General features: G+C 47.8%; 1 protein-coding gene across 2 annotated transcripts in view; it reads right to left on the minus strand.

Annotated features, from left to right (window-relative positions):
- Window positions 1-2,100: 2,100 nt before the first annotated feature.
- Window positions 2,101-20,454, minus strand: part of MAN1A2 (mannosidase alpha class 1A member 2) — a 212,516-nt gene continuing 194,162 nt past the window's right edge. The window contains exons 13-14 of one of the 2 annotated variants that reach the window (XM_072769611.1): window positions 8,245-8,296; window positions 2,101-4,993 (exon numbers count right to left, since the gene is read on the minus strand). In XM_072769611.1, coding sequence (XP_072625712.1) covers window positions 8,269-8,296 — 28 coding nt within the window. In that variant the 3' untranslated portion in view covers window positions 2,101-4,993; window positions 8,245-8,268. Of the gene's footprint in view, window positions 4,994-5,781; window positions 6,647-8,244; window positions 8,297-20,454 lie in introns of those variants that run through there. The other variant, XM_072769612.1, reaches the window with a different exon arrangement.

Below are 20,454 nucleotides of genomic sequence, written 5' to 3' on the forward strand. Positions count from 1 at the left end.
CCCACTGGACCCAACCTCTACCTCTCACACAGTCCCACCTGAACCTTACCTGCCCTCCCAAAGTCACCAGGCAGGGTCATCCCAACTCCTCCTGGGGCCTAATTCTTTACCTGGCCTCCTGTCTCACCAGAGGTATTGGCAACTACTGTCTCACTATCTACAACAGCGTGTGTGTGACACAAAATGGTTTCTCAGTAAATACTTGAATAAGTGAATGTGATTAAATTTGGATTTGCAAAAACAAAACAAAACCAAAAAAAAGCAACATTTTCTCCTCTCAAGACTCTTTGGTTTCGCAAATGAATATAGATGACTTCCATAACTTTTGCCTCTGAAAAGAGCTTTAAAACCTGCATGCTGTTCTTTTTTTTTTTTTTCTTAATTGAGGTGAAATTCACATAACATAAAGTTAGCCATTTAAGAATGTACAGTTCAGTGGCATTTAGCAGATTTCCAATATTGTGCAACTCCCACCCCTATCAAGTTCCAAAACATATTCTCCTTGACAAAAGGAAACCCCGTACCTATTGGGCCGACACTCTTCATTCTCCTCTGCCCCAGCCCCTGGCAACCACCAATGCGCTATCTCTATAGACTTCCCTACTCTGAATATTCCAAATAAAATGAAGCATATGATTAAATAAAAGAAAAATGTGCAAAATGACACTCTCTCCTTTGTATTCCTGTTGTGATGATCCTAATCCTCCCAGAAGCCATGGATGGTCCTGGCGGGGAAAGACACAGAAGAGGCGAAGGGAAAGGCCACAGATATAGCTCAACACATTTTCTTCCTGCATAAGAGGCTTATTATTATCACTATTTACCCAAGGATGGCAGTGAAGACGCCCCCAACTCCTCACTGAATGCTCAGTAGGCGCTACCCCTCAACAGTTTTTGGAGTCCTACAAGGCAGAGTCCTTGGCTTGTTGCTAACCTCATCGCCAGCACCTGACCCTGGCCCAGGGGTGCTGTTTGATCACCTGAGATCAGTGACAGAAAAAGTTGAATGTTTAATAATTATTGGCTATCACTCTTCAGTGACCCTTGCCCAGAGCTGTGTCGGCTGCAGGATGGTGGCATCAAGCACTGGCTTGAGGAACAGATCCTTGAGGCACAGGCTTGCAGAACAGAGACAGGCCCCATGCCTGGAGGTTCATGACCTGGTTTCCAAGTTACGTGACCTTCGGAAGTCCCTTCACCTCCCTGAGTCAGGCTCCTCATCCATAAAATGGCTTCAATAATAGATTGGGTAGGCAAGAAGGTATTCTGAGTAAGGTGACCTGGCATCACCTCGATTCTGGCCTTTCAGGGCCTGCCTGTGACAGGCCAGAGTGTAGATATGTGGCAAATATAGGCCTTCTGGGTCCCTTCAGATTACATACTGCTTCCCCTTCAGTATCCATAGTGTAGAGTCCAAAATTAGATGATACTGTATGGCCATGAGCCGGGACACTGGCAATCCGGGTCTCAGGCCGCTGTGCCTCTGCCTTGTCTGCGAGTGCTGCACACAGCTCGGTGGGGTCTCCTGGGGACAGCTGTGGTCACTGCCCCACTCCTGGGCCTGCCTGGGCCCCAGCGGTGGACACCCCTCTGGGCTAACCTGGCAGATGGTGCACTCCCAGCCCTCCCTACCTGCCCCTCCTTCCCCATTCTGTCACCAAGGTGATGTGGACATTGATGTGCAAAAGTGGAAAGCAGGTGCCTGAGTTCTCCCAGATCCATTAGTTGCTAAGTGGGAAGTTGCCCTGCAGCCTGGAGCAAGAGGTGCAGGTGGACACCGTGGTCTCTGGGGACGGCAGCTCCCTCAGAGCAGACTTGGTGGCCTCTGGGTTTGCTGGCTTAGTTGCATCCCCACATGTGCCAGCTGCCCTGGCTCACTGGGAAGTGTCCAGCCAGCCTGCAGGGGACACCTGGGGGGAGAGATCTGCCCCACAGGATCTAGAATTCATTTTTGAACACATGCAATGTTCCAGACATGAGCCTGACCCTTAAAACGACCAAGAAGGAGGCTGATGATAGGACTTGCGGCAGATGCTTGTCTTCGCACGAACAAGTTCACCGGATTCTCCCTAAAGAACTGACAAATGGAACTCAGATTACTTTGGTTACAGCAAGCGTTTATTGGTTATGTCTTACATGACAGGAATGACCCTAGACGATTTCTTAACAGCCCTCAGGGGTGAGAACTATTTTTATCTCTCTTCCAGATAAGGAAATTGAAACCCCAAGAGGTTAAAGAACTTGCCCATGACCATGGTTGTCAAAGGTCAGTGCTGGAAGGAAGCCCCGTGATCGCTGGTCTGGGCCTCGTCTTTTCCAGATGTGGAAAAGGAAGCCCTGGGAACAGACAGGTTTTGCCCAAGGTCATTCTGAGCTGGGAGGCAGTGGCCAGTGGAGAGGAAAGGTCCCCGGGTCCAGCAGGCTGTGGGCACCCAGGATCTGCCCGGGAGCCCCAGACACTGGGAGAGCCATTTGGTGAGTGAGGATCCCCGGGATCCACACGCCCTCTTTTACTTGGATCACATCAACTTTGCGCCTTTGAGCTGGCACATGACCGCTGCGCCAGAAACTACACGGTGGGCGTGGCCACGTGACCAAGCTCAAGCTGACCAAAGTGAGCAGAAAGACCCCTGCGTCCCTTGCTAAAAACAGCTGCAGGCCTGCAAGCCCTCCCTCCCCTCCCCGCTGTCTAGGAGATGGTGACACGTGGGGCACTTGCCTTGGACACCCGGGTACGGAGGCCTGGTGTGGAGGGTGTGGCACCGCTGTCCCCCTACTGGTCCCTGGGTGGCCTCACCCTCGTGGGTCTCCTGTGAGTGATGAGCTAGACCACTGGCATGTCCATCTCAGGAGGGGTCTGTGCCGCTTCTGCCCTGAACTGGCGCCAGGCTCACGCCCAACCACAGGGGCCAGTCTCAACCTCCCCCCAGCCCAGAAGGTGGAGAGCCTTGGGGAGCCGCAGGGATGGCTGCCAGCTTCCTCTGCAGCAATGCCTGGGACCCGTCCTGAGAAGAACTGTCCTTGACCACCTTGAGTCCAAAACCGTGGACACTGGGGCAGCAGCTCAGAGGCTGGCCCACCGGTCGGGCAGCAAGTGGAAAGGCCTCTGGGGTTCCCTGACATGCTCCAGAAGCTCCAGGCAGAGCGCAGGGCTGCGTGCTCTTCAGCCTCTGCCTTCCCAGCGGCTGATGGGGACTGGCCGGGAAACTAAGCTCAGCCCCCAGGTGATGAGGAGGGCAAGTAAAGTGACGAAGGGCAGAAGCCTCCGTCCTGAGGTGCACCTGCCTGGGCCGAGGCACCTTCCTTCCCGGTCCAGATGCAGCGGGATTCCCTTCTCTGGCTTCTTCGCTGCCTATCTTAGATACTTCTAATTCGATCCCACGGGCACTGATTGAGCGCCTGCCCAGTGCCAGGCACTTTTCTAGGCTCTTTTGGGTGACAGGAGTGGACCAAGCACACCTCCTGCCCTTAATGGAGTGTCTGGCTTGGAAGAACTGAGAAATGAGTACCCAAGGGATGGCCCACCCAAGGGGAAACAGGCGCTGGCGGACAAGGCCAGAAGCAGCCCATGCTTCCGGGGAGCGCTGGGGGAGAGGCAGTGATTCTGCCCCACAAAGGTACAGGTGCAAGTGCAGGTCGCGGGGGAGGGGGGCAGGATGGGGAGGGCATTCAGAAGATTTCCTCAAGAGGTGACAAGTGAGCAAGGCATGAAGGATGAGCAGTACCCCAAAAGGGTTTGGGGAGTCCAGGTGGAGGGACCTGTCTGAGCAGGGTATGAAGGCCAGGCTTCGGGTCACGGAGGCAGAGCCAGGAAGGCAGGGACCGTCATCCACCAGGTGGCTGCCTCTCATTTTCAGCTTAGTGAGAGCTGAGCCTCCCCTATGCCTTGACACCAAGGAGCTGCGCAAACCTCACTGTTCTCCCGCTATTTACCTTGGAGAGCCATTTATCTCTTTGGGCCTCAGCTTCCCAGTCCGTGAATGAGGGGCACTGGGCAGGCTAACCAGCCAAGGAGCCACCACAGGAGGAAGCTGTGTGGGAGGCGTGTCTGTTGTCTTTGGGGACTCAGGTGCCAGGCTCTGCTCTGCCCCAAGGGACTCTGGCACCTGTTGGGCTGGCTGCCTGGCTCCCCGAGGTCCCACCCCTGGGGTCTGGGGCTCTCAGTTCTCTCTAAAGGTGAAGTGCTGACATCAGCCAGGCCCCTGTGGACATTTCCCACCAGCCCTTCCTCCTCTTCCCAGGCGCAGATGACAAAGGTGCCCTGGCAGCTGCAGAGAGAAAGGGCCTTTGATGAAGGGGGCTGGGAGGGGCTCGGTTTTATTTGTTGACTGTAAAAATGTCAGCTTCTTTGGGCAGCTTCTTGAATCAATATTTGCTGTTCTGAGGCTGAGTTCAAATGCTCAGTAATCCACTCGGCCTGGCCTCTTCCTCCCTCACCTCACTCACACCCACAAATGTTTGGCAGGGCCCCTCGCTGCCCGGGATGAAGCCTGCCCCATACCCTCCCACCCCAGCCCTCAGAGGGGCTGCCCCTGGAGCTCTGCGCTCCGAAGGAAGGGTTCCTGGAGAAAGGATTTCTCTGGGTTTCATTTTGTTCATCTGAAAAACGGGCAGAATAACATCTGCGGGGCGCTGTAAGTTCAAATAAAAGCAAGGCTGTACAAGTTTTCAGTAACTGTCAAGCCACGCAGCATACCAGTGACCCACAATCATGACAGTGATGATGGTGAAAGCCCTCAGAGGACCCAAGATTTCCAGGTGTTGCTGTTGGGTGGCCTGACAGCAGATGGTGCAGTGCTTTCCTTAGGAACCTCCGCACTGGCTGCCAGGTCTCAGTCTCCAGCAGCCGCCCCCGTAGGCTTCTTCCTGTAAGGGCCCCCAGAATGTTAGTGAAGAAACCTGGGGACTCCGAAGGTAGATGGATCCTTGATTCACCACTTGGTGCTGTGTGCCTCTTGGCCAGCTCCTTAGCCTCTCCGATCCTCAGGTCCATCTGCAAGATGGAACAACAAGGTTTACCCTGCAGAGGTGTTGTGGGCCTTGAGATAGCACCCTTAAAACATCCAGGAGGGCACCTGGCGCTTACTGGGTGCTTCTCAAGTGTTCTTTCTCCTGATGGTTGATGCCTCCCAGTTGAATATGATTCTGTCCCTCACATATGGTCCACACACTAAGAAATGCCATCCTGGGTACCAGGCTGAACAACATCATCCCAAGGTACCATGAGGCTCCTTTTCTGGCATATAAGAAGCTCCCACGATAGAGACCACTTTCATGTTACTCTGCCCCCTGCCTTTGTTTGGTTTCTGATTGGACTTGGCCACCAGTGTTGGCAAGAAGCTCGACACCTACAGTGTATAGGGCATGGCCATCCTCCTGGGGCAGGTGGAAGCCTTGGATCTGAGTGCCCTTTGGGTGAGGGATGCAGAGTGGATCTGACTCCTACAGCATCAATCCTGGGCTAATGAACCTCATGGCAGAGAGCACAGGGCTGCATGGACTCCTCCCACCATTGCTACTGGCTGTGAAGCCCTGCCAAGGTGGCCTTTACCTTTAAGGAGGCATTTTGAGGGGAAAGTCCCAAGCGCTGGAGGCAATAAAAAATGGTGCAGTTATTCCAGGAAACTGAAAGTTTCTTTAAAAGCCAACATTCATTCACCCTATTTTGATTATATAGTAAACAACAATACAGCCACATTGTTGCCCTTTATCGTAACCAGCATTTGAGATGCATTTTCTTTTTTTTTTTTTAAGGCTTTATTTACTTATTTATTTATTCATGAGAGACACACAGAGAGAGGCACAGACACAGGCAGAGAGAAGCAAGGCTCCTCATAGGGAGCCTGATGTGGGACTCAATCCCAGGACCAGCATCATGCCCTGAGCCAAAAGCAGATGCTTAACCACTGAGCCACCCAGGCATCCCTGAGATGCATTTTCAAATGCATTTTTGGAGACTGAAGTCACAGTGTTGGCTGAGTTGGTTAATTCAGTAAGATTTGAAAAAGAATTGCCTTCAATTTCCTATTTTCCTTCAATTTCCTATTGTCCCCAAAGGCAATCATTCTTCAAATATGTTAGTGTTTTCTTTTAATTTTTTTACCATTTAATTTTTCAGATTTTTCAAAACTCTAATTACCTTCTCACTATAGAAGATGAGAATTTAGATCTTTTTAACTAGAACCACCACACATACCAATCATCTCTCTCCCAGCCATTCTTCCAGGGCAGCTCTAGCTCAATGTTTGTTAGATATTTAGTATTCACAGTGTTGGACTACACCCTATTAATGGCTGAGCCATGTCTTCTACTATTATTAATTGCCATTTGTTTCATTACTTTGAGTTTTCATAGAAGTTGCTGGGTTACTTATTTGTCTTCATCTTGGCCCAGATCCTTTAAAAAGTAGTCCGAAGTACAGACTACACTGCATCAACTTTATTTGGGACATGCAAATCTAGGTAAGCGAGGATGAGGAAAAAGGAAGGCAGGAAGGAAAGGTGGGAGGCAATGCAAAGTGATGTGTTAGTGAGCTTGATAGCACAAAAAGCCACCAGGGAACAGCAGGTTGCTGGACAGGTATGTTCTTCTGCACTTGTGAGTTCTCCAGATGAGCTGACAGGTTAAAACTGTGCCCCAGTGTCCTCTATGGAAGAGAAGAAGAATAGAGAATTTATCTGCCCATGTGAATGGGCACATCACCCGATGGGAATCTGTTCCCTTGCACTTCCAGGTTGCCTTATCTAACAGTGCCTTCACAGGCTGCCCACTTGGGATACCAGATCCCCCAACCTGGGATGTAGTGTTTCACCCAACACTGGAAGTGACGAGAAGAGACAAAGCCTGGGAGACTGGGTACTTAGCCCCTCAATCACTCAAACCATCAGGTTCTCTATCAGTTTCACCTGCCTGGAAATCTAGCTCTGAATGCTTTTAACCTGCCGCACTACGGACTGACTGACACACAGCTGGTGTTATAAAATCTTTCCTTGTCAAGTTGGAGGTTTTCTTCCTGTCTCCATTAATATAGAACTTTCGGGGCGCCTGGGTAGCTCAGTTGGTTAAGCATCCAACTCTTGATTTCAGCTCAGGTCATGACCTCAGTGTCCTGAGATCTAGCCCAGCACTATCTTCTGGCTCCGTGCTCCGCAGGAAATCTGCTTCTCTCCTTCTGCCCCTCCCCCCACTCATGCACGCATTCGCTCTCTCTTTAAAATAAATAAATAAATCTTAACAAGAACAACAAAAAGATGGAACTCTGGTTTCCTGAATCTCACATTTCCTTCTTCTTGGTTTACACCATGTTTTGGTAGAAGACCTCTTCAGAAGTGAATAGTATGCATAGGGTGCATACTAGTTCAATTCTGACATTGGTATTAAGCCTCAGCCTTAAGAAGGCCAAAGAGCCAAATGCATACTCCAGCATAATGTCTGGCATTCATGAGTTCGTGATAATCAATAATCATGTGACCTTGAGAGTTACCATCATATACAATTAGTGCAAAAATGTCAGCCAATTGCATATGTTATGCCATTCGGCTTAATGTTAATATTAAAATATTCAACTTTGAGAGTAATCATTTTAGACATATTTTGGAGTGAGAATCTCTTTGTGTACTGTTATAGAATTTATTTAATTCTATAAATAAATCTATAATTATCCTATATATAACTCTATAATCCTATAAATAATAAATAAGTCAAATATAAATGTATATGTATTATTACAAAATCGAAATGTTACCATGATTGAGTAATTTTACATACAAAAAACAATTATTAAAAACAAATAGCTACATACATAGGAAATATAATGCCAGTTGATATGAAGAGTAAGATAGAATGGGTTAGAAGGATAACTATAAGAAGAAATTTATGAACCCAAAGTGTCAAAAAAAAGTTAAATACTGCAAGAAAGAATAATACAGCATGATTCAGGTCATTGTAGAATATCTTGATTTACTAGCACTCAAAACATTGACAAAATAAACCTTAGGAACTATATTTAGCTTTTGGTTATTTAATTCCACTTAGGCGAAAGGTATTTCAAGAATACTTGTTATGGCTTTTGAAGATGTATTTTGTTCCTTCAACATTTCATAAGAAGGAAAAAAACCCAAACCATGTACAACACCATCCACAGTAAATCATCTTCTATCTAAACATAACATAAATAATGTATAAAAAAAGAACTGTTTTTAGAAAAAGAATGAGGCAAACAAAGCACATGTTCTTTTCACTTACCAGTGACGGACATGTAAGAGTGCTTTAAGATAGTTTCATATAGTTCTGAGTCCTTGAAGAAAAATGTAAACAATATACTTGTTACAAGAACTGAATACACTGACATCAATTTTCAGTAATCAAAGATGATGTATTTTTGAGATTTCTTCAAGCAATGACTTCTAGGTTGGAAAAAAAAAAACCTATGGTACTAAAAAACTTACTCCTAATTATCTGCTATGCATAAAAGGTAATATTGGTAATCCTTCTGATTTTAACATAATAATGCCATATTTATTTTGATTAATATTTCTGTTTTGTTACTTTTAATATTTCTTATCCTTATATTTCAGTAGACTGACAACATCATATAGCTTAATACTTTTGTCTTTTAAAATCCTGGCTGACAATCCTTGCTTTTAATTAGTGTTTAGTTCATTTATATTTAATGTAGTTGTTGGCATATTTGGGTTTAAATCAATCATCTCATTATTTATTTTGTATTCATCTCAACTGATCTATGTGGCTTTTTCTCTCCTTTCTGTCTTTTGTTACTATATATATATTTTTTTAAATCAGGTTTTCTTATCTTTCCACTAGCTTTTCCCCCCTTTTTTAAATTGCCCTTAGAACTTACGACAGGGGTCTTTAACTTATTGAAGTCTACCGTAAATTAGTACTTCTACTACTTCCCAGATATGATATAATATTGTGACATAATAAGATACGGTTTTTTTAGTCTTCATTCCCCAGCTCCTGGTCAGCGTTCCTAAAACCCTTTGTAAATTCCTAAGCAATAAAGGTGCTAGGAACACCTTCTGTCCTAATATTTGGTCTTTGATCCTGGTTCCTGACACAGAGTTCCCCACACCCCTTGGAAGTTCCTGGGTGATAGGAACATCTTTTGTTACAATAAGGTGACTCGGTGGGTTCCTGGATGGCTTCAGGATGGGGAATGGTCATCAGGACCAAGCTTGGAACTTTCAGCCCTACTCTCATCCTCCAGGGAAGGAAGTAGGACTGGAGATTGAGTTACTAAACCATGATGCCTATGTGATGAAGCCTTGATAGAAATCCCTGAGCTAGCAGGTTCAGAGAGCTTCCGGGTTGGTGAACGCATCTATGTGCCAGGAGAATGGTGTACGAAAACTCCACAGAGACAGAAGCTCTTGCTATCAGGACACTTCTGGACCTCTTTGTGTATCTCTTCATCTGGCTATTCATCTACATCCTTAATCATATCCTTTATAAGATAATAAGCCAGTAAACACAAGTGTTTTCCTGAGTCCTGTGAGCCATTATAGCAAATTATTAAACCTGAGGAGGGAGTTGGGGAACCCCTGATTTGTAGCCAAGTCAGACAGAAATGTGGATCCCCTGAGGTCTCACACTTGCTATTGGTATATGAAGGGAGAACAGTCTTGTGCTGCTAAGCCCTTAACCTGTGGGATCTGACTCCAGGTAGATGGTGTCTGAACCGAATAGAATCATAGAATACCCAGCTGGTGTTGGAGATTTGGTTGGTGTGAGAAAAAAATCCACACATTTGGTGACCAGAAGTATTGATGCAAATAGTAGTAAAAGGAAACAGTAGAGGAAACATTTGTATTTTTTCCTTTTCATTAGATAAGGACTTTTCAGGAATTAAAATATTTAAAGTTGCTTGTCAAGGATTAAGGCTGGAGCATGGTAGTCGGGACAGGCAGTCTTACCAAAAGAAGGGCAAAACTGATAGAAGATGTTTTTATAGAATAGAAAATCAATCTTTAGACGGACATTCATTTAGAAAAATCACAGCGAAGATAATAAGTGACTTAGGAATCACAAGCAAAACATTTTTCACACATCCGTAAATTGTGTCTTAAGAATGAAATTAGGGGGACACCTGGGTGGCTCAGTGAGCCAAAGCATCTGCCTTTGGCTCAGGGCGTGATCCCAGGGTCCTGGGATCAAGTCCCGCATCAGGATCCCCACAAGGAGCCTGCTCCTCCCTCTCCCTGTGTCTCTGCTTCTCTCTCTGTGTCTCTCGTGAATAAATAAATACAATTTAAAAAAAAAGAAATTAGGGGCACCTGGGTGGCTTAGTCAATTAAGCGTCTGCCTTCAGCTCAGGTCATGATCCCAGGGTCATGGGATCAAGCGCAAGTTGGGCTCCCACTTAGCGGGGAGTCTGCTTCTCCCTTTGCCCCTTACCCTGATTGTGATCTCTCTCTCTCTCAAGTAAATAAATAAAATCTTTTTAAAAAAGGCATGTAATTATAACTAAATTTTAACAGAATTATAGGCTGAAGCAAAAAGATGATGGGCCATTTTCATCATTCTTTAGCAGAAAAGAAACTGCATGGCTTTAGAATTGTTCTGTCATTCAGTTATAGGAGATGCTGAAACAGATGGAACAGCAGCTATTACCCATAGCATATGGCTTGATTTTTTAAAAAATGACTTAATCTTGTATATGTTGGGAAACAATACTAATAATACCAATAATATCACTTAGTAGGATAAGCTCACACCCACTGATTGATTACAGAGAAAGTAATTCATTTGCTAGACTTTAAGATAGTTTCATATAGTTCTGAGTCCTTGAAGAAAAATGTAAACAATATACTTGTTACAAGAACTGAATACACTGACATCAATTTTCAGTAATCAAAGATGATGTATTTTTGAGATTTCTTCAAGCAATGACTTCTAGGTTGGAAAAAAAAAAACCCTATGGTACTAAAAAACTTACTCCTAATTATCTGCTATGCATAAAAGGTAATATTTGGTTACTGGAGAAGTAACCAAAATGAAAGATCTTGAGAGAACAGCTTTTTCTTTTTTTTTTAAGAGAGAAAGAAAGCAAGCACATGAACGCTCATGAGGGAGGCAGGGGGAAGCAGAGGGAGAAAGAGAATCATAAGCAGGCTCCACCTCAGCGTAGAACCCGACACAGGGCTCGATCCCATTACCCTGATCATGACCTGAGCTGAAATCAAGAGTCGGGCACTTAACTGACTGAGCCACCACCCAGGAACCCCAGGGAGCAACTTTTTCTTGAATTATACCTGTTTCAGAATTCCTCCTCTCATTCTTCTCCAGGGAAGACATCGAAACTGCTGTGCACACAATAAAATCTAGATGCAGATGGAAATGTAGAGAAGACTTTATTCTGACACCCAATTCTGTTACTCCATTTCCACACCTGCCTATCCAAGGTTTAAAAAAGCACACATTTGTATGAGAACAAAAATTTGCTTTCCTTATGAAAATATTCCAACAGTACAAAACTTCCATTGGTAGACGGCGCCCATGAAATAGCACTTCATCAGCAACCCACTCTTCAAGTTGGGAGGTGAAAAGGAAATAAGCAGTATCTGAATTACTAGAGAAGAGAAAGGATTAATCATTTGGAATCAGCGTGCCAACATTGGACCCCATGCCGGCCAGGGGACACTAAAGTGAGCTTTCTCTGCCACCCAAACTCAGTTGAAAGTGAGCATCTAGGGACACCTGGGGGGCTCAGCAGTTGAGCCTCCACCTTTGGCTCAGGGTGTGATCCCAGGGTCCCGGGATTTTTAAGAATCTTACAAAAAAATAAAAAATAAAAAAGGAAAAAAGTCACAGCTTTAAATCTTTAAAAAAGGAAAAAAGTCACAGTTTTAGATAGGTAGTCATTCATTTTTGTGACAGGTACCCAGAGCCTCCTCTCAACATGTAAGTTCGCGCTTTCTAGATTGGGGAAATTCACTTTATTTCTTTGATGACCTCCTCTTCCGTTTTCTCTTTCAGGAACTACCATTATCTGGATGTTGGGCTTTTTCTGGGGAACAGCACACCATGGCCTATGCTGGAGAAATCCGTTAAAATCCAAACTCGAGGTTCTATGTTTCTCTCAAATTTTTCCTTATTTGTTGGGAGGGGGGAACCCTTCTACAAAAAAGCAGCAGCAAGGTGAGTGGGAGGGGGTGGGTGGAAATGTAGGCTGGAGTTAGCCCCATTCTCTTCCAGGGACTCCCTCTGTTGGCACCTGCTAGCAGAAAGAGAAACGGGCCCACACCACACAGCCCACCTTCCTTTCTTTGCTTTGCCATTCACCGCTGAGTGATCTCGGGCAGGCCACGTCAGTCTCTGGGTCGCTGTCTCCTCATCAGTAAAAGAAAATGTGAAAAATAATATGTGTCCAGGCTACTGAAAGGATAGGATCTCCTATTATTTTCAGGTGAGCTGTGAAAACTTGGGAGAGCAGGGACTTGGAACCAGCCAAGCTTGGGTGGTGGGGGAGGAATTTTTATGGCCATAACAGTGGAGTTGTAGGTTTTTATTTTTTTTTTATAGATTTTACTTATTTATTCATGAGAGACACAGAGAAAGAGGCAGAGACACAGGCAGAGGGAGAAGCAGGCTCCCTGCAGGGAGCCCGAGCCTGGACTCAATCCCAGGACCCCAGGATCATGACCCAAGCCAAAGGCAATGCTCAACTACTGAGTCACCCAGGCGTCCCTGGAGTTGTAGTTTTAAAACTGTGTGTGTGTGTGTGTGTGTGTGTGTGTCACTCTCCAGTGTTCTTCTAGTTTCTGAGAGGGCTCAGCCTCAAGGGACAATCGCCAAGAGGTAGGTTTTCAATGTGACAATTGAACAGCCCCCTCCCTTGATGGCAGGATCCGAGGGCCTGAACTGGCTAGGGCACTAATCATGTCCCTTGTAAGTAAAAATAAGGTCAGCCCCTCACAGTTCCAGAGGCTTCGATGTGGGGCTCAAAATTCCAGCCTGGTTATGGCATAAGCTCTGCATTTCCTGGTTTGAGATCAAAGGCTCTTGACTGTCATTTTGACTGTAAGGGCATGGCCTTTGTAGGCTCTCTGTTGGGATGATGGGGATGACCCACAGCGTGGTGAAGCTTCCTGCCCCCACCCTGGGTGCACGTCACACTGAGCAACCTCAACTTCCCAAAGGTCTGGTGTGGACCTGCCCTCCCTCATGGTAAAGCCCTCCACGGGGGCACTTAACCCGTGCTTGGCCTTATCATCTCGTCTGGCCTTGGGTAAATCCACCTACCTCTTGCAATTGTTTAACCCAACCATCCCTGTCATTCCTCATTCAGGCCTTTAAAAAAATTAATCAAGTTGTTCCCTTTATTCCATATTATTTTGTCTCTCCACATTCAGAATTTTCACATGCTATTTCTAGGCTTCTGGTGGTTCCCTCCCAAGTTTACCAAACACACTTAGCCAAAAATCTTACCATCTTCCTCCTCTCTCCATTTCTCCCTCTCTGAAGTCTCACAGAGATCTTCAGAATATTTAACTCCGGGTGGCGGGGTGTGGTGGAAATATTTTGAGTTTATCGATATGGTGACCACTTACTTGCCTACTGTTTTTTTTCTTGCATCTCATACCATCCTGTTGGCATCATTTTCTTCCTTGAAGCTTGTTCTTTACAATAGTTCTCTTGGTGGTTAGTGTTCTCAATTTTGCATCCTGTTGATATTTTGTCCTCATTCTGGAAGAGCTCTTTTGCGGAGCCCACAAACCTAGGGGGCAGCTCTTCTTGCTCGACCCATTATGATCTGTCTCCCAGCTCCCATTGCTCTGCAGAGAAGTTGGCCTCCTTCTAGCTGTCCTTTTCTAGGGATCTGTATTTACTCTCTGGTGGCTTTCAAGGTCTTCTTCTCTGCCTTTGATGTCTTGCCATTTCAATACACTGTGTCTAGGCGTGGATTTGTTTTTAATTTATCCTGCTTCTCGAATGTTCTGCACCCTGGATCTGTGGCTTCATGTGGGTTTTGCATCATTTCTGGAATCTCTTCAATATCGATCACCGCTGCTCCATTTTATCTTTATTCTCCTTCCAGAACTCCAATCAGACATAATAGGGCCTTAGTCTGTCTTTGATGCTTTTAATTTCCCATTTGTTTTTCCCATATTCCTATATATTTTTGCTGCGCTCTGAATAAATACTCTTTCAATGTGTCTCGTGATGTTTAATTTAGTGAATGTGATTTTCATTGCAGTGGTTACACTTTTTTATTTCTAGAATTTCCATGTCTTCGGGATTCAGATCTGCCTGTCATTTCTATGGTCCTTCAATTGTAATTGTATCCTTGCTGGGAAGAAGACAGGAGGAGGAGGCCAAAGAATTTCCATTCACAATGGGAATTTAGAAATCCTCAGAACTAAATGATGGCGTAATCGCCACATCTTAAAACTTGCGCAGCGTGGCACATGGGATGTTCAGAGACTTTTCTACCTGAAACACTTGCCTCAGAAAAGAAGAAAAGCTGAAAATTAATGAGGTGAGACTCCCCTCCAAGAAATTAGAACAGAAAACCTGAAGAAATTAGAAAGAGGTTCATAAAGATATGGGTAGAGATTAATGAAATAGGAAACAAAGAAAAAGGTAATGAACAAAGCCAGAAGTTGGTTCTTGTGGAAGAATAATCTATACGCTCACTGCCTTACGTGCACAATTTGGTTTTTGCCTCATTATTCTACTGATGTTGCTCCAGCAAAGCAAGTTCTAATGATTTCCTACAGACCGGAACTGAAAGAACCCTTGGTAGTCCACATCTCCTTGGCCTTCTGCGTGGCCATGGGTGCTTCTGACTAGGCCCTCAAGTCCAGATCCAGCTGTCTGCTCGGTATCTCCACTCAGGTACTTCTAACAGGCATTTTAAACTTGGTACATCCAAACCTGAGTCCCTGAAGTCCCTGCCCCGAGCCTTCCTCCTTACTTCCCTATATCAGAAAGGTCAACTCTATTTTTTGTTCTTCAAATCGAAAATACACCGTAAGTCCTCCTTGTTTCCCTCCTTGACCTTTTACAGCCACAACAATCTCATCAATACTCAAGTCAAATTATCTGAGTCCCTGCCCAAATACTCCCGTGGCCTCCCTCCCATCACCCTTAGAATACAACCCAAACTCCTTACTCCTTTCCTGTCCTGACCCCTGCTTGCCTCTCCACCCCCCATTCCCCTCATTCACAAAGCTCCTGACACCTGGTCACGGATCATGTTCCTACCCCAGGACCTTTGTGCTTATCAGTTCTCTCTGCCTGGAATACTCGTCCCCCAGAGCTCACTCTACCACTTGATTCAGGTCTTCGTGCAAATGTCTCCACCTCACAGAGGACTCCTCCAATGCTGTACTTGAAATGGAACCCACAGGGGGCGCTCAGGTGGCTCAGTCAGTTAAGCATCTGCCTTTGGCTCAGGTCATGATCTCAGGGTCCTGGGATTGAGAGCCCTGCATCAGGCTCTGGGTTCAGCGAGGAGTCTGATTCTCCCTCTCCTTCTGTTCTCACTCGCTCTCTCTAAAATAAATAAAATCTTTAAAAAAAAAATAATAAAACAATGAAACACACAGGCCTCCCCTGTGTGCCCTGGCTCTGTGTCCCCTGTGCCTTATCTTATTTTAATTTATAACACTCACCATCGCCGACATGGCAATCTGTTCAGGCCTCCATCGGTTGGTGTCTCTCGCCCATGTCCACCTACTGGAATGCATACAAGCGCTTGGGACTTGATCTGTGCTGCTCACCTCTGTACTCTCAAGTCTAGCCCAGTGCCTCGGAGCTTAATAAATATTTGCTGAATGTGTACATGAATGATTAAGTAAGTGAATAAATAGACATGGCTGGGTTGGGACAGAGAGACAGGTGTGGGGCGGAGGGGATGTTTTAACTCCCTGATGCCACCTCCTTCGGAAAGCCTTCCCGATTCCCAGCTGTGTGATCCCACCTCCGCTGTCCACAGCATGTCCTGTCTTTTCATGGCACTTATTCAACCTTGCAGTTTGGATGTGTTTAGACTGTGATCTTCTTGAGAACACGGACGAATCTCATTCACCCCTGCACCCCTGGTGCCCGGACCCCTGGTGCCCAGCCCCACACCTGCCATCTAGAAGAGCTGCTCACTCAGCACTTGCTGAGTTGAATTAAACCCATACTAGTTACGCTAACTCTACTGAAAAATATCTTTGGCCTAAGTGTTCGCCGGGTCACCTTTGCCAAAACAAATCAGATCTAACATTTATTGACAAAAAGACTAGATGGGATAAAGAAAGTCCTTTCCAGAGTGATTCTCCTTTTTTTTTAAAAAAAAAATTTTATTAGAGTTCAATTTGCCAACATTTAGCATAACACCCCCTGCTCATCCCGCCAAGTGCCCCCCTCAGTGCCCATCACTCAGTCACCCCAACCCCCCACCCACCTTCCTTTCCACTGCCCCTTGTTCATTTTCCAGATTAGGGGTCTCTCATATTTTGTCTCCCTCTCTGATATTTTCACTCATTTTCTCTCCTTTCCCTTTATTCCCTTTCACTTATTTTTATATTCCCCAAATGAATGAGAACATATAATGTTTGTCCTTCTCCGATTGACTTATTTCACTCAGCATAATACCCTCCAGTTCCATCCACATCGAAGCAAATGGTGGGTATTTGTCATGTCTAATGGCTGAGTGATATTCCATTGTATACATAGACCACAGAGTGATTCTCCTGATTCAAATCATCCAGAGAGCAAAGAAGAAAACGACAATATAGTGATAGGTCCTTGGGGCCAGAGACTAAATATAACAATCTCTGTAAACCCTCCACTAACTCAGCACTAATGATTACAGAATGTGCTTTGTAAATAAACAAATGTTGCATGAATGAATCTGGCAAAAGCTTCCTCTCTCTCTCTCTCTCTTGTTTCCTATGAGCAAACGATCTCCAATGACAGTCTCTAGGACCCCTTCAAGCTAGATTAAAAAAAAAAAAAAAAGAATTCTAGCTCCTTTTTAAGTGGAGGCTGTCGGTTCTTAAGGCCAAGGTGAGAGCTAAGGGAAGCTGCGCCCGCCCTGTGGCAAAGGGGTGCTGGGTGGCTTTGCCCGTTGCATCCTCTACTCTCCTGATGTTGCTGGGAATCAGGAGGTCTCTTCACAAGCTTCCCTATCTTACTTCTTAGTGGATTATGCTGGTGGCTGGTCAGCGAGCACCTGCTGTGGGCTCTTGGGAGTGCTAGTGGGGGACCTGTCCAGATGCCCTCCCTGGTGGGGAGCAACCCAGGGGAAGCTGAGCTGATCTTGACCTGAGCTGGGCTGCGGGGGGAATGGGGGGCGGAAGAAGAAGGAAAGGACTAGAGCAAGGGAGGAGTAGCCTGTGTCCTACAAATCACAGATGTTTGCCAAGTGGGAAAACACCCAACCCTCGGACTATTTCATTTTTCATTTCTTAGAAACATTTCATCAGAGAAGTCAAATGAAACAATCCCCAAGGGAGCCAGGTGTGCCCTGCTTCCCTCCATCCTGCAGGCTACCTCTCCCCTGCACTTGGTCCAAAGGGCACCAGGCCCTGAATGCCCGGGGCAAACTGCACTCTGTTGCGTCACACTGGTGCCCTTTTCAAGAGAATATCCTTGACATGCCTGGGAGGCCTCCAGCAGTCTCCTGTCTTCTGCTCATTTCAGAGCATCTTGAGGACCTCGTGGTGCACAGCTTGGCTTCTGGGAGGCACCTTGGGGCCACCCGCTCTGCTGCTGCTCCCTCTGGGCCCCAAAGGAGAAGCCTGGCTAAGTGAGCTCATGGTTGGGTGCACTCCCCATGGGCAGCCCAGAGCTCCAGCGGGACTCCCCTCGCCTGGGCAGCAGGCTTGGACCAGGCTGCAGAAGGGGCCCACTCAGCTCTGAAGGAAACAGCAAGATCCCTGCGACTTTCCTGATGGGCCCTGGCTCGGGAGGGCCAGGGGGGGCTGGGGGAGGTTGGCTTCATGCTGTGAGCTAAGGTGGTCGGGGTGGGCTTGCAGGCAGGATCTGTCATCAGCAAGGTGGAATTGCCTAGGGTTAGCAGTATGCGCTCTCTCCTCAAAGGACCACGGGGAAGCTACTTTGGCTCTTCGAGCCTCAGTTTCCTCATCTGAAAACAGGAGTGACCATAGGACCTACCCCATGCTTTGTTAGGAGGACTACACAAGATGATTCTCGGGATGTGATCATCGGGGCTCCTGGCATTTCGGAAGAGCTCGAATACAAGGGCGTTACTGTCAAGCTGACTCACAGGAGCCTGAGTTACAGAGGGACTGTGTGCAGCCACCCTCACCTGTAAAAGCCCCAGGACGTGGGGGTCTGTTGAGCAAGGCTGGAGCCAAGCAGCGGGCCCGGAGTGAAGCCCTGACCCCTCGGCCCGGCCTTGTGATGCCGGGTGGGCCAAGCTGCGGGATCTCCACAACCCTCCAGTTAGAGGTGTATTATTAGCCCATTTTTCACATGAGAAGATTGAGCCTTCAGGAGGGTAGCTCCCTGGCTCCCGGCCACACAGTGGACGCGCCCCGGACCCGGGATTCGAACCTCCAGGGTTTGACTTTTATAGACCATCTGTCTTTCCTGCCGTTGCTGCTTGCCAGCACCCACACAGCCTTCCAAGTTGTCGGGAATCCCGTGAGACATGAATCTCGGTGAGCAAAGCTCCTTCTCCCTGCTGGCCGGAGGGAGCAACTGGACCCCGCGCCATTGGTGACACTACACGTCCAACCTTGTGGAGGGTGCAAAGCAAGGAGCCACTAAGCACGGGTGGCGATGGTCCTGCGGTGCAGGCTGTGTCTGCCGGTGGCCTCCCGGCCTGGGGGTTTCCGTGGCCTGGTTCCTGAACCCCTGATTCCTACTCGTCATCCGAGCCTGTGCCCCCAGCTTTCTGCCGACGGTCCGCATCCCTGCCCTCCCCTGTCCCTCCGCCTAAGCAGCCACAGCTGGCTCCTGCCCCTTGCACTGAAGCACAGTGACAGACCCAGGCCCCAAGCCCCGTCAGGTGGCTCTTGCAGGACTTCTGCCTGCCTTGGTGAGGAAGTGGGTCCTGCTTTGGGCCCTACCCACAGGGCAGGAGTTTAGTTGGCTGCCTTTGACCTCATCCTTTCTGGCTTGAAATGCCCTTTGCTACACGCAGGAGTATGGGGGTTCCTGCTGGACCCTGTTGTCTGCTAAGCTTCACTGCAGTCAAGAGACGTGGGATTCCAGGATTCCGGCCCAGGGGAGGGTTAGGAGCTAGCCCAGGACCTCAACCCAGCCCCGTGACCAATCCCCTTCCCCCCTCTTTGCCTCCCAGTCCCGTACCCACATACCCGCTCCCTCCGTCCTCTCCTCCCTCCCCCACACTGCCCATCCCTGTCCCTCCGGCTCCCACTGAGCTGGCCATGCTGGCCGGGCAAGTGTGAGATATGAAGCCGGGAAGGTGCACGAGAAAGGCTAGGAAAACGGGCACGGAGCTGAAGGCTGCCCTGGGAGCACGGAGAGCCCTTAGGACACAAGGTCAGACAGGAGACTCCGGGGTGCCCCCAGCTTTCAGCTCCCAGAGGCAGTGCCAGGGGGGCTTGAGGGGTGATGTGGCTTCCCCTCCCCTCCTCCTTGTACAGGGCGGGGGGGGGGGCCTTCTGCTTCCTGAGGGGCTGCAGGCTTGTGAGCCCGGGGACCAGCCAGCCTCCAGGTCCTGCGCGCATCCATCCTCACCTGGGCCTCAGGGAGCACAGATGAGCTGCCCTTCCCCTTCCCTGGCCTCAGGGTGTAAGGAGAGGCCGTGCCTCGACCTGTCCCTTCCAGGTTCAGCGGGGCGCCCAGCCATATCCCACAAGGGCAGGGAGGCCAGAGGGGGAACCCAAAGCACAGGGAATGCAGGTGGCTGGCTGCGTGTGCCGCCTCCCTCCAGCCCGGCTGAGGAGCTCAGGGGCAGAGGTGGCCTTGAGTGTGTGGGCCTGACTTCTTGGGGTTCACGTCTCCTAGACTGGGAGACTCTCACGAGCCTCCTCCACTGGCTGTCAGTTCTTAAACACTTTCATTATTCATTTTTTAAAGATTTTATTTCTCTATCCACGAGAGACACAGAGAGAGAGAGAGGCAGAGACACAGGCAGAGGGAGAAGCAGGCTCCATGCGGGGAGCCCCACGCGGGACTCGATCCGGGGATCACACCCTGACCCAAAAACAGATGTTCCACCACTAAGCCTCCCAGACATCTCAGTTCTTAAATGCTTTTTAAAAAGATTTTTCTTTCCTTCTTGAAGATTGCGCTTGGGTTTTCCAATGCTCAGCGGCCAGAGGTGGGGAGATAAGCTGGTAAGAGCTGGTGCCGTAGAGACGGTAAAATGGGGTGGTCGCCCTCTTGCCCCCCTGTTCCCCCTTTGCTGTGAAACTATTTCTTACACTTTTTCTTGTCTCCTTTCTCCTTAAATCCCAACACCTCCGACCCCACTCCCACCCCCGCCCGCACTCTGTCGGTGGC

The sequence above is a fragment of the Canis lupus genome, chromosome 12 (genome assembly GCF_048164855.1).
Source record: "Canis lupus baileyi chromosome 12, mCanLup2.hap1, whole genome shotgun sequence".
In the NCBI taxonomy this organism is placed as follows: domain Eukaryota; kingdom Metazoa; phylum Chordata; class Mammalia; order Carnivora; family Canidae; genus Canis; species Canis lupus.